The 17,153-nt window shown below is 46.7% G+C and overlaps 1 protein-coding gene across 4 annotated transcripts in view; it reads left to right on the plus strand.

Annotated features, from left to right (window-relative positions):
* MVB12B (multivesicular body subunit 12B) overlaps positions 1-17,153 on the plus strand; it is a 65,515-nt gene that overhangs the window by 35,673 nt on the left and 12,689 nt on the right. For all 4 annotated transcript variants that reach the window (XM_076355643.1, XM_076355640.1, XM_076355642.1 and 1 more), the window contains one exon: positions 202-299. In XM_076355643.1, the coding sequence (XP_076211758.1) occupies positions 202-299 (98 nt within the window). The remainder of the gene's footprint in view (positions 1-201; positions 300-17,153) is intronic.

The following is a 17,153-nucleotide window of genomic DNA, read 5'->3' on the forward strand; positions in this document are numbered from 1 at the left end:
AACCACCCTTGTTTGTAATGGCTGAATCACCACCTCGGTCTCTTCCTGGTATTTGGGGCCCACTCTGGCTTTTATAAGCAATGTTAAAATTGATGTTTGCTGCTTAACCTGACTGGAATCGTCAGGCAAGAGCGAGCTGATGGCAGCAGTATCTTCTGCTCTGTAGTAACGTCATCTCCGTTTCCCATCTCTCTTCCTTAGGCATATCTCACTGACACTCCCTGCCAGCTTTCGAGGGAAAAGTCACAGCACTCGCCTGGACTTGGAGCACCAGCACTCAAATTTGTATGCCATATCAGGTAAGCTGGCACACGCAATGGTTTCTCTGCTCTTCTGTGTAATCAGAAGTATAACCAAACAAAGCAGCCCTGCTTGCACAAACAGCCAGGTGTGTGGTACCCATGAAACATACGTCCAGCTTTTCCTCAGTGCCATTTTAAGTGTTGAGAGCAGAAGGGGTGCAGAGAGACCCCAGAAAATGCCCAGGCACACATGTAACTGGCAGCAATCGTTACTGATCACTGGGGAGATGGCAGCCCTCGGGGAGGGATGCTGCTGCCTGCAGGGGTACTAGATGAGAGTTCTGATGGAAAGCAACACTGACACAAACTTTGCTCGTCATCTTTTGCATGATCTTCACAGGTGAGTCATAAGAGATGACATCTCTGCCCAGGAAGCTTTATCCTGCCTAGCAAGGATGAGTTTCATACACACTGTTCTTTGCTACACTCAACATACACATTAAAAACAGAAAAGATTTTTACTCTTTCCCACTTCTGTATTCTGAATACTGGCACTGCATAGATTTGTTTCCCCAGTATTAGGGAAAATTTGAAATAAGATGTTAGGATATGGGGGGGGGGGGGGTGTCTGTATTATTTTTAAGAAGCATGCGCTTGCACATGCACGCTTGGTCTCTCTAGCTGCCGCTTTCTCTCTGTTCACCATTCCAGGCTAGTATACAAGTGCTAGAGCTAGTGATAGTTTCCAGGTGTCAGTGTGGGAAAAACCTGCTAATGAATAATTTAGCTGGTTTTTGTTTTTAACTAGTACTAGTCTGCAGGGAAAAAAACATGTATTCAAATAGAGTGGTGATAAGGATCAAGCCTGTTCCTTCACCCATGCAGGTACAGGTACTTGTTACTGTGCTTCAGGACCACACAGTGGGTTCGATTTGAGCTGGGGTCCCTGTGAGCCGTCCCTGCCAGCTCTGCTTCTCTGGAGAAGGTCCTGCCTTTAAGTGCTTGCTTTCTTGAAGGAGAAGTGAGCTAAAAAGGAATGTAGCCTGGTTTTCGGGACCCAGGAAGAAATGCCTCTGGGAGTGAGAGGTAGGGATGCTTTACAGAGTTGTACCTCATGGAGTCTGTCACTCCTGGATGTGCCAAGAGCTGTGTGGTCTGGAAGCTATTCATGAACCACAGCAAAAGGACTTTTGGTTCTGCAAACTGAAGAAAAGTGATAGGCACAGCTGTGGCACAGCAGTGCGTTTCGTCTGCCTCTTGTGGGGCTAGCTCATATTCTGTGCTTCAGCTGAGTCGTGCTGGGGTGCAAGAGAGTTTTCCTTAGAATTATTTTTTTTTTAAGTAGCATTACAACTGAACAAATACTGTGATAGGCATGGTAGAATCACACTTAGCCACAATTTTCTCTTTGTTACGTCATTTTTTGCAAGAGGAGAAAAATACTAGCTTTAAACCTGACTCTGTCAAAACCTAATGAAAGTACAGTCCCTTCATCTGGCTGAAGAAGATTTTCAGGGCAGTTTGGAAACCCAGAAAAAGCAGCAGTGGATTCAGTGGGCTGTACAATAGGTAGTGCTTGTGCATAATCAGGGAAGAAAAGATGGCAAAAATGTGCCATTCACAGGTTCTTGCTATTAATAGTGAGTGACACTTCTAACATGGGAACATGGCATTAATTCATGTACCATAATCAAAGGGTTATTTAAAAGGTAATCTCTGACTGAAACTGCAGCTTCAGGTTCCTAAATAGATGGAATATAACAATTGCATAATTCTTGTCAGTACTCGTTTTTCTTGTTACTCTCCTGCCCTAATAGGTTTAGAAATGTAAGGGAAGGCTTGTTCTTGTGTTCATATGAGACAGTCCTGCATGGAGGACGGAAAGCTGTGCTTTCTCTCCTGAGAAAGCATCAAATGTGCCAACAGCGAGGCAGCAGCTCTGCGTGAATGTTACTGAGAACGACCCTGGTCTGGGACTTCCTGTGGGCTGCCCCTGCTTGCAGGGCAACCTGGGAAGATGACCTGTTTTGCAAAGAACCTGAATACTTTACCAGATAATTATAGGCAAAGCGCAAAACAGGCCTGCAAAACTGGGCATGGCATTAGTCCTCCACGTTTGCATGAGCACATTTCAGTCAAAGTATATAACTCTCTCCCCCCCCCCCCCCAACTGCACGTTCTCCTCCAGACACATTGTTATACAAGTTGTTGTGCATACATGTGCTGTAATGGCTATTGCAGCTGTGAATCGTTTCTGAAGAAAGGGTCTTGTCATATGAAACATCCTGTGCATTGGCAGGGATCTTCATGCATAACTCCTGACCACTGCTGCCTTTTCAGCAGCTGTGATGAGGTGCTGTGACAATTCCCTTTGCGTGCTTAAACATTGCCGAGGTAGATTAGCCCCCAGACCGCGCTGTGGAAACCATTCCGAAGTTTCCTGTTACGTCGGCGTAGTTTGCAGCCAGTCTGTTTTATCTGCGCTGCAACGCGAGCACCTCACTGCAGTGCCATGGCAACGGAAAATTTATTAACGAGCTTCCACTGTCGTCCCTAATTGCTCTGCCGGGATGTGGTTTGCCGCGGTGGGGTCCTGGCTGCAGCGTGCTGCGGGGCCCGCGGCGCCAGGGGAGGTGTGGGTGCGTGGAAGATGTGCGGGTCGTGGTGGCCGGTGTGGCGGGTGAGGTGACTGGGGCTCTGGCGGGTGCGGGACTCCTCTCTGGTCCCGCCTGGGTGGCCGCGCACGTGGACGAGCCTGCGGGCTCCCTCTCTTGGCTCTCAGCAAAATGGAAGGTTTCCTGGTGCTGGCGCAGGGAAACAAAAGCAGTTATGAACGGTCTCTTATCTTCCAATTTTGGTATCGCCTCAGTGTGAATTCTTGTGGTGGTGACAGGATGGGCTATTTAGGAAGGGAGGGCTGTAAAGGAGGGTGAAATTAAGAGTTGCAGCATGGTCTCGGTTCTTCATCTGTAGACACCCAAGATTTTCTTGGTAGTCAATGAAAACGACACTTCTATCTGGGGTTCAGCCTATTTATGGAAGGTGAAATTAATTTTGGCTGTTGGAGCCTATTCTGTATCTCAAAATACATTTTGGCAGAAATTGCCAGATCACCACTGGAACTGTCCTGTTACTCCTTTGGGCGTGTAATGTAATTATTATCACAAAGCTGGAATCGAGGAGAAAATGGTCCTGAAAGTAGTAATTACAGTTTTTAACCAGCCTTTTGTTATTTCCAGTCTTGGCAATGAAACATTGGTGACCAGAAAGTTAGGGAGACTCCTCTTAGCACAGTAAACTAACAAATCAGTCTTTGACAGGGTGCATATAGGAAACTATTGCCCGGACCTCGCAGCCCCACGCAGGGAGCCTGCCACGTGCCACTGCAGCACAGCACTGCTGTCTGCACTTACACTTGCACTGTTGGCATCATCCTCCGTGCCCGGCAGGCTCCCTGGTGCCACCCCGTGCCATGCACCCAAGACCAAAAGGCAGAATTACTTATAAGCTGATCTGCAAAAGGTCTCTGGGTGCTGCTGGGAGCACGGTGCTGAGGAGCTGACAGGTTTAATATGCATGTTCGAATGGGCAGCTGCTAGAAGAAGAATGCCTTGCTCCAGACAGACCTGTCGACAGACACTGCTCAGTATTTCACAGCATAGTCTTTCTTCATGGCCTTCAGCTTAATTAAGATGTTGTTGTGACTACATACTGCCTTCATTTCAGACTTCAGCATCTTCTGGCTGCATATTGCTTTGGCTTATCAGAGCCACAAGGACAGTGAGGGAGAGAGGGAGCCCTCTCAGGCAGCCACAGATAATAACATACAGGGAAAATTCCTGAATGAAGTGAAAAATTATTTATAATAATGGTACTCAAATCGAAGGGAAAATAAGTCACTCTAAGGGTATATAAATTTTTATGATAGTGTATAAACAGCCATAGCTTGCCTTGTCTCCCATCTATCCCTGCAGAGAATGAGCGCAACATCTAGCATAAAGAAAAATATAATAAGAAAACGAAAAAATGAATGGGAAGAGCTGGAGGATTGATCACTCGGTGTATTTGTATATCCTGATGTAAAAGGTGCTGCTGACAGGTGGCCAGGTTTCTTCTGTATCAAACCATGTGTGTGCTGTCAGGGCGGTGTGAGCAGCCTTGTTTCGATTGATGAATTGCCTGCTTTCTTGATTAAACCTTCCGTCACTTAAGAAACAAAAAGCCTGTGTTTGGATGGCAGAGTGGGACATGTCAAAAAAATCTGTCTGCTTTACCTTTGTGCAGATGTTGGGCACAGACTGTAACATGTATTATTAAAATGAATGTGGCATTTACTGTGCATTATTTCTTTCCTGGGAGAAAGGACCTGTAAATTATATGCTAATAATAAGCTTTAACCCTTTCAGAAACCAAGAGATTTAGGCGTGCAAATATTCCTGCAGGCCTCCTTAATTGGATGGGCTTGAATACCACTGTAGCTCTTTCTGAAGTTAATAAACAGTGTGTTTCAGACCAGTGTGCTGCTGCCTCTTGGGGATCTTGCCTCCACTAAGTTTTCTGCTGTGTAAGTGCCACTGAAACGTAAACCTTTCGAATTACAAAATCTTCTATTGAAAGCCCCCTTCAAATTCTGATTACAGGCGAAAGCTGTCTCCTGCCTGGGGACGAGGCCGGCAGTGGAGAGGTTGCACAGCCAGCCATGCACAACCTCCTCCGCAGGGGGGACAGCGCTCCGCCGTCGCAGCTGGCAGAGCCTCCCCGCACCCACACCAGCTCTAACCTTTGATTTCACTTTCAGAATCGCTTCAACCTGCCAGTTTGAGATGTACTCAACCGACTTGTCTCATGAAAAGGATTAGGGATGGAAAAAAGTCTTAACACACCTTGCAGACCACATGGCAGGATGTTGCGTTGGAAACTAGTGACTGAGTTTGCAAAATGAGATTTTTACAGTCTCAGCTGTGATTTCTGGGAAATCACGAGCTGGTCCAAGCTGTGTGCTTCCCCATAGCGTGGGCTTTCTCTGCTGAAGTCAGGTGGGCAAAGCCATTGCTGGTTTTGGTGTGCGAGCCTGCACACTGCTGGGTAGGGTTGTCTTTTTTTGCCCTGAAGTTTTACTGTCGTGTTCTGAGTTATGTTGCAGATAGATGTGTTTGTCAGTTGTAGCATGCAAACTTAATGTAATTTGAGTATAGGACAGTCAATACTCGTACCTTCTCTTGACCTGCTCTCAGACTGTCAAGACAGAAATCGCATTGCATGGAGTGTATCAGATACTTCTGCTCAGCCCCATCAGAATGTATGCACAGAGTAATTAGAGCCTCTCTGTATCAATTTTGTATATGAAACAAGTGTATGAACTTACAGATGCTGCTACAGCTGTCATCTCATAGCCAGAAACCTAACTTCAGTTGTATAATCCTATCTCCAAGGATTTTTGTTCTAGCAGAAACCTGGAGATAACAGGATGATCACAGTTACCCTTGGATAGGACCAAGTTTCATTTTTTGAACACTTAAATATGGAAACCATGCTGAAAAAGCAACAGAACAAAAGCAGAACATACTTTGATGTATGTTTGTTGACAGTATTTTCAAATAATACTTGCCAGCTGTCAGCCCAAAACAATTAAAACATTTGTGCAAATACTTAGAGATATTTGATGTTAACCTGACATACTGATATGCCATCCATAAGTTCGGTACCTCAAGTCGTGTTAATCCATAGAAATAAAACAGGATCCAGAAGCACATATTATTTGTACTGTATAAAAGTTAACGGAATTGTTTTTTAAAATATGCTTAAGAATCTCATACCATTTGAAGAGTTCTCAGTTGAGTTACAGATCCTGCAGACAGTGCTTGTGGAGCAGCAGTCGGGGCTCTGTGCAGAGCCCGTCTTACAGCTGTGCCTGCCAGAGCTCTCGGCCCTGAGCAGGGACAGCAGAGCTCGTCACCCCGTGCCTGTCGCCAGAGCCTGTGCTTGAAGCGTTTGTGCCGTCTGCCTGCAGCCTTGCACGCTGCTCCTGCGTGGAACTGTACGCCATTCAAACACCGCTTCTCACTTTTCTTAAATCCTTTCTTAATGTTCAGACTCTATCCATGATTATGGCTGCTGTTTTCTGAAAATGCCAGCATTCTTCAGTTTTGCTGATGCTGAACTGAAGGTGAAGGTTTTCATTCTCTTTCAAAGGAAAAATGCCATGTCCTCTGGATTGAAGCTTAGATGTCGCATCCTGAAACATCACACACTTCATCTACTGATAAAGCAACATTCGTGATGGTGAACAAGGCTGCAATATTTGCCATTCATTTGCTTAGGAGTGGCGGGTTTTCAAAGCAATTATTTGATGCAGCAATGCCTTTGCGTGTATTTATCTTAAAAACTATTATTTTGTAATTGTCTTTAACCACATTATCAACACAGTTACTTGTGTGAAGTATTTTTCCCAGAGAAGCTGGACTGAGCACCAAGGAAGGGAAACACAGCCGGTTGCCAGATTGGTGTTGGCTAGTGCGTGTTTGCCAGCTCGCGGCCATGAAGAAGGATGTTTTTGTGGGCAGCTTTTACAGGTGGCACTTTCTCCACATCTCTGATTTGTTTATTTTGGAATTGTGCACCAATATTTATTACCTTAATATTTACCTTAAAGAAGTAAATATTTATTTAAATGATTGTTTGTTATTATATTTTATATAATAATATTTCTTTATTACATTTAAATATTTATTTACCTCTTCAAGACACTTTCTAGAAAGGTCAAAACAAACTTTGTCATCTGATTGGGTAGCAGGATGGTTTTGTTGCGGTGTCTGGTGGGCCATAGGTAGTGACTTGGGGCAGGCAAGGGAGCGAAGCAGTTGCTGTCGTGAAGTGGGATGGTTGGGCTGCGGTTGTAGAGGGAAACGTTTGCAAACGTAGGTTCCAGTCAGAGTTCGATCTGCTAGGTCACCCAGGCAAACTTTCCCGGCACGAGGTCATTTTGAAGTAGCAGGAGAGTCCCCTGGGGCCAGGTCCCGTGTTGGGGAGGGGGGCGGAGGGGCTCAGTCCCGTGGAGCCCGGCTGGGGCAGCGAGGGTGCGGTGAGCCGGGGTCCATCCACAGCACGGGTGTTGGAACAGGGGGGGTGCTTTTTAGCTCCTGTAGGAAATACAGTGAGATTTGGTGTTCATTCCACGCTGGTTTATAATCCAGCTCTCTGGAGGCAGCAGAGAGAGTGGAAACTGATGTTAATGATCTGGAAAAACATCAAAGCCGGTGGATTCCTGAAAAGGAAACCAAGTTGCTTTTCTGTATTGGATAATGCAGATCTTGGCAGGGGGGAGTTGTAATTTGTCTGGGTAGCTTTGTTGGAAGCATTTATTTCACACACTGCTCTTATGGCAGCAGTTTGCTTCCAGATTCCTCCTTCCTTTCTGGAGCTCAGTCAATTTATTCAGCGTGGCTGTGAGTTTTGCTCCGAAACGCCGGCGCATGGCCGTGGAGCCTGGCTGGAGCCCTGCGGCAGCAACTGCTGCGGGGGCCGGGGGGCCGGGCTGACTGGGTTGGGTGCTGGCGGCTTTGTTTTTTCCGCTGCTCAGCGATTGACTCAGGAATGCCTTTTTGCATGTACCCCCCTTTTTTCTTTTCTTTTCTTCTTTTCTCTCTCTTCATCTTTTCTTCTTTTCTCTCTCTTCATCTTTTCTTATGACAAAAGAAGTCTCTTTCAGAGGTCTTCCTAGATTAAGAAATGGAAGAAAAATTAAAGATTTTGTTACATTTCAGTGCCCATATGTCAACTTCTTTCTTGTTGCAAAATGTCAGGTTATCTATGCCACAACTGCCACTTACTTCTCTTCAATGTACATTTTCTTTTAAAAGATACTGTATCTTTTATCTGTATGTAATGAGGACAGACGTTTTAATCAGAGGTTAGTCATTTATTTTTGCAAACTATTGTTTTGCTTCATCATTTTTGCAGATAATTAAATGGTTCACTTGGCACAGTGTGTCTGCTTTATTAAAACAGGTAATTTTGAAAAAAAGGAAGATGCTATTTTTTGGATCACTGCACAAGAATTGCTTTTATCTTCATCTTCCAGCATAGTTTTGGTGGTTTTGTGATACCCTCCTATGTTCAAGTGTTTTAGTATGCTCCACTCTCTAAAGGGGGAGGCCCTGTGCTACATTTTACTGTTGATCCAGATTCCCACATGTACGTTCTTTGCGCTTCTTAAGAATAGAAGCAGAACTAAATTTATTTTTTGTGACACTGAATTTTAATCAGGATGGTCCAAAAAACAGACAAGTTGTGACACAAGCTTTATTCTGCATTGAAACCTCTTTACTGAGATTAAAGTCAGCCTGTTCTTTGCCCTATTGCAATTTCCAGTCTTTGGACTAAGAGACCTGGATAATCTTCAAAATATAAAAGGCTCTATTAATATCCAGCAGTTCAGGGAGACTGAAGTCTCATCTAAAATGCTGCAGCTGCATGTTTCAGAAAAGGAAATGTCTTGCTTAATACTATATTTAATGAGATTCAAAAAAGTGTATTTCTTATTAAACTAGCTCATCCGTGGTATACAGATTCTTTGCGTGCTTGCTGCTGCGGTGTACCGTCCCATGTTATCAGTGCTGCACGCAGGCAGGCTTGGCCCAAACGGTGAAAGATGAAGCCACGAGTTCTGCCACCTGTATAATTTTTCAGACGTGATTTTCTGATTAACCTGCTGTCATCCAAAGTGGCATTCTTTATCTTCATCATCTCACTTTTGCGTACTTGTACAAGAGTGCGACAGCTCTGGCTGTGGTGCTGCTCTTTCTCCTGCATTGTCTCGGCTATCCCACGAAGCTGCAGGCTGGCATGGGAAGCCTTGTCTTCTGCTGTGATGTACCAGACATACAGACTTCACCCATTTTTCTCAGCTTACACATCACCTTCCGAGGGAGCTGCTTGTTGATCTCTGCTGAGAGGATTATCTGGCTGCTACCCCTCGAAGCCTTGAATTATGTATGAGCAGGTGTACCGGCAGGGACGTTCCCCATCCCAGTGGCGTGGGCAGTGGCGAAGGCGTTGACGCTAGCGGCTCTGAGCCGGCGGGGCGTGCAGGGAGCATCAGAGAGCAAGCGGCGGCTGGAGCAGGGCTGTGTCGAGAGGGAGGGTGACGCCGGAGGGGACCCCACCGATGACGTGGAGCCCTACCAGGGCAGGGGTGCTGTTCTGCCCTTGCTCCGCACACCCAGCAGCAGTCATGGTAGGAATGTGGCTGCTGGAGGAGGATGAGCTGGCGGGACTTGTGGAGCATAACCTTTGAGGCGGGCTGTGCTGTATTTGTTTTGCTTTTCTGAGTACCATAGTTTAATTTTTTTTTTTTAAATAGGAAGCCGCTCTGTGGTTTGGATATTTAAACAGTTATTAACCGAATGACAATTAACAGATTGCATAGACAGATTTTCTTTTCAAAACCTCTGAAATTGAGTACAGTTTGCAAAACTATCACGGCATAGTAATGACAATGAATTTTGATTTCCCGGAACTGATATTAGACTCCTTATTAAACTATGTGCATCTGCTTTTAATTTACTCCAAATAATTGGAAAATGCAATGAAGCTTTCCAATTAAAGCATGGCTTTATGCTGTTTAATAATACCCCCATAATATTATAGCTTATGAAGTGACAGGTGAGTTGGTGTATGAATAAAACATAAAGGCAGCAATAAGGGACAGAAAACCGGAGACAGTTGTTGGGGATTTTAAATGCTGGATGTAATTTGCATATATTAATCTCTTCTTTTCAGCCTTATCAGGCGTTCTTCAGTATTTGAAGTTAAAATAGCGTTGACAGGCGGGAGTACGCTTAGTTTTTTCAAGGATTTATTACTTGTATAATTTCTGATCTTTAATAAGCAGATATGACTGATCCTCATAGTTCTATAGAAATCAGTTAATTGTTCCAGATGGCGTGTACTGATTATGCAAAATTATTTTTCACACCATTTTTTTTTTCTGATGGAGTTTGGAGTAAAATTAAATTTTTTATAGCCTTCTTATCATGCTGTTTTACAGTGGTTTTTGCACAGAAGTTGAATTTAATCTACTATATTACATTGACCAGCAGAGTTATTCTAATGTAGCATTCTGTGATTTGACAAAGAATAATAGAACACATTGCTCATTGTTCGTTACTGTGCTGCTAATAAAAAGGAGTTCTAGTGCAGAAAACCAGGCTGTTATTTATGAAGAATGCTTAATTTGCACAGTTAAAAATGCAAAATTGTTACAATGAGATGTTCTCTCTTTTGGATAGAAGACTTGGGCAGAACAAATGAAAATAGTCTTGTTGCTACAGATTTCATCTAATAAAGAAGGATTTTTTTTTTTTTTTTTTAAATGACTGGTGTGGCTAGACTGTATTTTATTGGGAGGAGCAGTCATCCAGGCAGCATGCTCGTGGCTCCTATCAAGAGGTGTCACTGGTGTTTTCCCTGATTATCATCATCCAGATATCTCAATGGCATAATTTCATAATTGAAAACATTTATAAAGGTTGTTGGGCTTCATTTATCTAATGAAAAGCTGTTTATACGAAATAAACCACACATAAAGCCCTCTTGCTAATAAGGTTATTGCGATTCGTTTTGGTGGTGACTCAGTTGTTGGAGGAGATGTCCTGCTGCCTCGCTGTCCTGGCTGTGCTGCACCGGGTCCCGGCGACAGGCGCCCATCCTGCGGGCATGCCGTGGGCAGGGGTTCCCACAGCTGCTCTCGGTCCTGCCGGAGCAGACGGGACACCACGATGGGCATTCACCTGCTGCCACGGGTTTGTCCAGGAGTAACACTGGGCCCTGGTTAAATTTGTGTCCCATCCCTTGTCGTGCCGTGCTGTGGGCAGGAGTGAGGTGCTCTGCTTGGGCAGCACTGCCGCCTTCCTCCCGACAGAGACTTGTGTGAGTTTGCTCGATTTTCCTCCCTCGGGCCAGCCCCGGGGCTGCGGCGCCTTCACCAACAAGCAACGGGTGGCCTTGCGGTGCGAGGGTCCTGCTTGTCCCTCGGGCCGGGCTTTGTCCTGGGGTCTCTGCCGCCATGCTTAGACCTCCGTGGGGGGGCTGAAGGGACAGTCAGCAGCCGAGTCCAAGACATCTTACTAATCTTTGCAAAGCAAAACAGCAAATGTTTAAAAAATGACCTGGTGGTTAATGGAATTAAAATCGCCAATTAAATTAGAAAAGTGGGGATACAGTAAATGGACTTTTATAAAGAGTGCTTATTTTTAACTCAGTAGAAAAAAGACAAGTAATTAACTCAGCCATTAGAAAGCTCAAAATTTCTCCCGTCTCCTGTGGAACTAGAAAATTGTTTTGTGTATACTCTTATATATATATACGAATAATATATATGGAGACGATTAATAGCATAAATCAGAAATTATTAGAAAATATTTGTTCTAATGAAGTAATAATTTGGTAGTAATGCTTTTCATCAGTGTAGCTTAAGGCTACATTAAGTGGACAGACTTTATATGGATTCTCTAATTTTAATCTTCAAAATGCTATCTAATGTCTCATTAAGACTTGCATATAATGTATCTTAAGTACAGTCATCAAATATAGTTTAGGGAGATTTATGTTCAGATATTGCTTAAAGATGTTTTAATAGGCCCATTTACTCTGATGATATTAATGAGCTCTTAACACATATTAAGCTTCTAAAACTAGTGGTATTCCTCTCACAGTGAGCAAAACAACTGAGGAATTGTAAATTAATTGGATGCTCCAACAAGGCTGTTTTTCAACGTGAGTCTTCAGCCACCCTCTCCAAACTGTGTAGCTCCGTAAGCGTCGGGCTGTGTCCTAGCTCTGCTGCTGCGTGCTCCTCGAGCGTTCCCCTAACGCGCGATACCTGGGCTCCGGCAAGGTCGTTCAGACCTGCTCATCGTGTGTTGTCTCCTGGGTGTGCAAGGGCGTAGCAGGGGTTGCTGTTGCTCGTATAACCACGTATATGGGAAAAACTGCAGGTTGAGACTAGGCTAGACCTATGTAAATATCTGTAATGTTAGGCAAAGTTGGTTGTATATCTACTAAATAAGTAAATCGGATACCTTAAGGAAAGAATCAAATACAGTCATGCTTTTAGATAAATTCTGCTTTTTGAGCATCTAAAGTTAAGATGCAAGAATTGTGATTATGATAATAAAAACTGTTCATTCCCCTATTGTCACTTTAGTTCCAACTCAGAAAGTTATTGCAAACAAAATTCTCCAGTTTCATCACTCAGCTCCTCTTAAAAAATCCTTCTGAGTTCAGAGACTTTTATAATTACTAAATTGGTTTGTTAGAAGGAGATAATAGCAAATTTCTTCTTTTCATAATTGGACATTTCTTCCCTGTAGGCTAATGTGTGTGCGGCACTTGCATACACAATAAGCTGTGCTTTTGAAAAGCCATAACTAGCTAATAAGTGCCGTGGTGTCATCAGAGAGTAATGGTTTGCTGATTAGCATAATTAATGACAAATGGTGGTGCGGAGCGGGTGGATTGGTTTAGCGGATGATGAATGCGCTGCAGCCGAGGCTGAGTCCTGCCAGGGCGGCCTGGCTGGCTGTCGGTGGCTGCTCCTCGGCAGGTAGGCCTCCTTGCCCGCCGCCGGCCGGCCTGCCCCCCGCGCCCGCTGCCCCTCCTCGGCAGCGCGGGGCGCTCGGTGGAACGAGCCACGCGCTGCCGCCGCTCGGCGTGGCAGCCCCCGGGCAGCGTCTCCTGGAGCAGGGCTCGCTGCTGCTCCCCGCCACGCTCGGGGCAGGGGGGGGGGGGCCTTCGGCCGAGCGCTGCGGGACCGGCCCGGCACCGACGGGAGAGGGGCTGCGCCCGGCCGGGTGTTCCTGTGGGCCGCGAATGGTCCTTGTCCTCCGAGGGCAGGAGGGAAGCTCCAGGCGGCCGTCCGTGCTATGAGACGGGCGCGTTTATCTGTGGCCTGATTAATCAGGGCTAATTTGCATTTGCAAATGAGGCTGCTAAAAATGGAGTTACCTTTTCACCTGTAAGGGGGAGGAGGGATTATTTCTAGGTTGTCTCTTTTTTAAGTGATAAGCAACTGTTTTACCAATAAGGATGAAAATACTTCATTTGCATTAGCAAAAGAAGCTAATTATTATATAGTTAATTAGCATCTGGAAATGAGGATTATCTTAATTACAAAGCACTATTTCCTTAATAGCTACAAAACTAAGTTTGATCTGTGTGGAGATTGGTGACTATTATTATGTAATTAGTGATCATATTAATGGTGCAGTGTATTTAAATATAATTTGCATATGCAAATGAAATTTACCTGATAGAAAAATGTGGCTCCACTAATGACTCTGAGCACTTAAAAATTAAATTACATTAGGAGATCCGGATCCCGAGTTGCTGTGCAGTGGCACGGTGGATCTCCTCCTGCAGAAGAGCTTTTGGTTCTGCAGGGCCATGGCTCCGTGGTCCGGCTGTTGGGAGGACGAGGAAACCTCCCACCATCTTTTCGGCTCACCAAACCTCAGTGTTAGGTACAGCCTCCTGCAGCTGGGCGGTTTCTCCTGCAGCATCGCCATCACCCTTGCCATACTGCCGTCCTCTCCTGCACTGGAGACTTCAGCTTTGGGTCCTTGTCAAGGCTCTTCTGGCTAGATAAGTATTACATCACTGGATGGTAGGAGCACATGTTCTGTGCATCAGTGAGCTTCCGGGCAGGAGATGGGAGTCCCACGTCCTTTGTAGCCATGCTCGTGATGAGTTTCTGCCTTCCATTCACGTTTAGGGGTGCCCGTGGTATGGAGAGCATGGTGCTTTCAGCACAGCTGATCCGTCGTCTTTCCCCTGCTTTTATTGGAAACAAAAAGCTGCCTGTGTGTTTAAAAAAAAAACTAAAGTCCTTTAAAACAAAACCATGTTAAGAGAGGGTGCTGTGCACCCTTATCTCCCCAGGGAGCCCTGTGGGACAGATGTTGGTTGCCCAGTGCACAGCTGGAGATCGCATGGTGCTGGTGCTGGTGCTGGGCAGTGGCAGCCATCCTTGCAAGTGTGAGCAGCTGCCACTGCCCGGTGACCTGGCCCCCATCCAGAGGGATTTTTGAGTCGGGGAGCCCAGTACCCTCGCAGTGACAACCTCCCTTCCCCATTGTACAAAATCACACTTCTGTAGGTGTCTCAGCAAAGGAAAATCAAAGCTTCCAGGGCCAGATATTCTAAGAAAATGCAGTGTGTTTCTTTAATATACCCTGCTCCTAACCTGCAGTACTGAAATGACTGAAGTGCAAAAAATACCAGTGCTGGAAGGAAGCAGCCATTACCCAACAGGATGTTTCTCTCATCAAGAGGGAAAAATTTACAGCCGCCGGCCGGGGAACACTGCAGCTATTGTGGGTGCTTACTGAGATGCTTTTTGCAACTGCTTGCTCCAGCCCGAGTCCTGCCTGCCTGCGCCTCCCTGCCTCTCTGCAGCAGACAGACATTACATGTTTAATGACTTCCAAGGAGTCTGTCTATCATTACAGCTAGAGCTGAAAGTAATTGAAAAGTGTCTGTGTTTCTCTTCAGCACAGCGGCCCGTGTGCGGAGGCTGGAGGAGTGCCTCTGCTTCGCTTCCCTGTCCTCGAGCGGGACCTGCCCCGGCTCTGCCGCAGCCCCGCACGAGTGCCCTGTTTTGTATCTGCTCTGGTCTAATTAATTAAGGGTTGTTGCTTGGAAGTAGCACATGCTTAGGTGTGATCTTTGAAGTTTAGTGTGGTGCGGAGACTTCAAAGGGGACATTTTATTAAAAAATAATAAAATCAAGAGCTCCTAAACACTTGCAATTTGAAGAGCTTGTTTGAAGTCTCTCCATGTTCTCTGGTGCTGATACAGCCATAGCGCTGAGGTACTGCTTAGCCGTCACCATGCAGTGCTTAACCTTCACTTTATTTAAAAAAGAAAATAATCAAAACCAGGAGTATTTTCTCAAGTGTTTTCGTGGCTTGATCTAGCAGTAAAGAACTAATTGTGCCATGTTGTGAGCTATGCAGGAAACAGAGAAAATCAAGGCTGACAATCAAATTAGCAAAAATGAAAATTTAGTCCAGGTCTGTTTTTTTAATCAAAGTCGTTTCAAGATGAACAGGAAAGCTGTAAACCTTTCCCATTGCAGAGGTTTCCTTCCACAGCCCGGGAGGCCCCTGCTCTCCCACTCACCGCACCGAGCGTCGTGTGGTTCGGTGCTGCTGCCATCCTGCTGCCTGGCCCAGGCCTGGACACCAGGCACGGGACCGGGGCGTTCCCAGCCGGGCCGTGCTACCACTTCCTTGCTCCCCCGCGACAGCTCTCTGGTGTGAGCTTCTGCTCCCTCCGGGAGCTGCAGGACCAGCAGCGCAGCTGCCCCCGGAGCTGGGTGTGGTGCTCTGGGGCCATCTTGTGAGCTTGGGCTTGTGCCTTGGTCTGGTGGAGCTGAACAAGGGGAGAGGTGGTGGGCTGAGCTCTGCACCCCTGCCCGCGGGCAGGCCAGGGGCTGCTGGAGGCACCTGCGGGGCCAGGTGTGTGGGCAGAGCCCACGCAGCGCTGCAGCACCAATCGCTCAAGTGGAGCATAGGACCATCCTGGCTGCTCTGGCCTCCTCTCGTCAGCGCATTCGACTAACGAGGGGCCGCGCAGGGCCAGCAACCCACTGATCCCCTCGGCACAGCCGGCAACGGCGGCCTCTGCGGGAACAGCACAGATGGCGAACCCGAGCGACAACATAAACTGCAATATGTCTTGGAGATGCTGCCGGGCTGCGGCTGGTTTGTTGCGTTGTGGCGGTCTGCTGGGCTGGGGGCAGCTCTGTGTTCCCCTGCCCCTCGTCCGAGGGGTCCCTTACTGTGGGGCTGCTCTGGGTAGGCTGAAAAGGGACTGGAGAGGAGCCAGAGGAAACGGGGTCAATGTCTTAATATTTGGATATTTTTCTTTATTAAATAAAGAAGTGTGTGCATTTTGAGGGCGGTGTCTGCAGCCGGGGAGCGCAGCCTGGGGCGGTTGCAGCATTCCCGATTGCAGCCAGCTTGGCAGGAGCTCGTGAGGGAGTTTGCTTTTGTTTTCCCCCTGAGGTTTTGCTATCATTAGTGATTTGGAAATGCAGAGTGGTGGTGTTCCATCTGGGACTTGGTGCACAGTAGCACAGAGAGTGCACACACATGTTTACTATTCAGACTGCTATTTAAATTACCGTGTACGGAAATACAGAAGTAGGAGTCTTAGCTGTACATTATGGAGAGTGTGGTTTATTCTGAAAAGCTTGCATCCTTCTCTTGATGTGTTGCAGACTGTTGTAAAACATTTTTTCCATACTTCTGAATTACTTCCCCCTGTACCGAGATCACATAACATGCCTGGGTGCATGCAGGTGTCCTGTGCCGTCCTCCACGCACAGGTGTAAGGGCTCAGGTGTGCAGAGCTTGTGCCGGGGCACTCGGTGGGAAGCAGAGGGGCACGAACGGGAGCTAGAGATGTGTGTGTGCTGAGCACACGGCATGTTAGGGTGGCTGTGGCAGGCAGGCAGGCAGGGGCTGGGAGGGGGCGTGAAGGGGGGGATGTCCTGGTCCCTGCCTGACTAGCCTGCCCTGGCCAGCACAGCGCTGTCCCACCAGCTCCCCGTGGCTGATTAGCCGACCCAGGTAGCAGTGCGAGTCCTGGCATGCCGGCTGGCCAGGAAGGGCCATGCCGCTGGCAGAAGCAGCCCTGCTGGGCGGGCAGGCATTGGACCCAGCAGCCTGCGCGCCCTGCAAGGGCTTGGGAAGTCCCTGTCCTGTTCCTTGGAAAGCCGTCAGCCTAGCGCTGTCACCCGGAGTTAACAGTCATGATTGCAGAGAGTGGGTGTTCCCTGGGGGAGAGCCATTTCCATCTGCTGTGGGGTGACTCCGTGGCTGAATAAGAGCCTCACCCCACACAGGG

Source organism: Aptenodytes patagonicus, chromosome 18, assembly GCF_965638725.1.
Source record: "Aptenodytes patagonicus chromosome 18, bAptPat1.pri.cur, whole genome shotgun sequence".
In the NCBI taxonomy this organism is placed as follows: domain Eukaryota; kingdom Metazoa; phylum Chordata; class Aves; order Sphenisciformes; family Spheniscidae; genus Aptenodytes; species Aptenodytes patagonicus.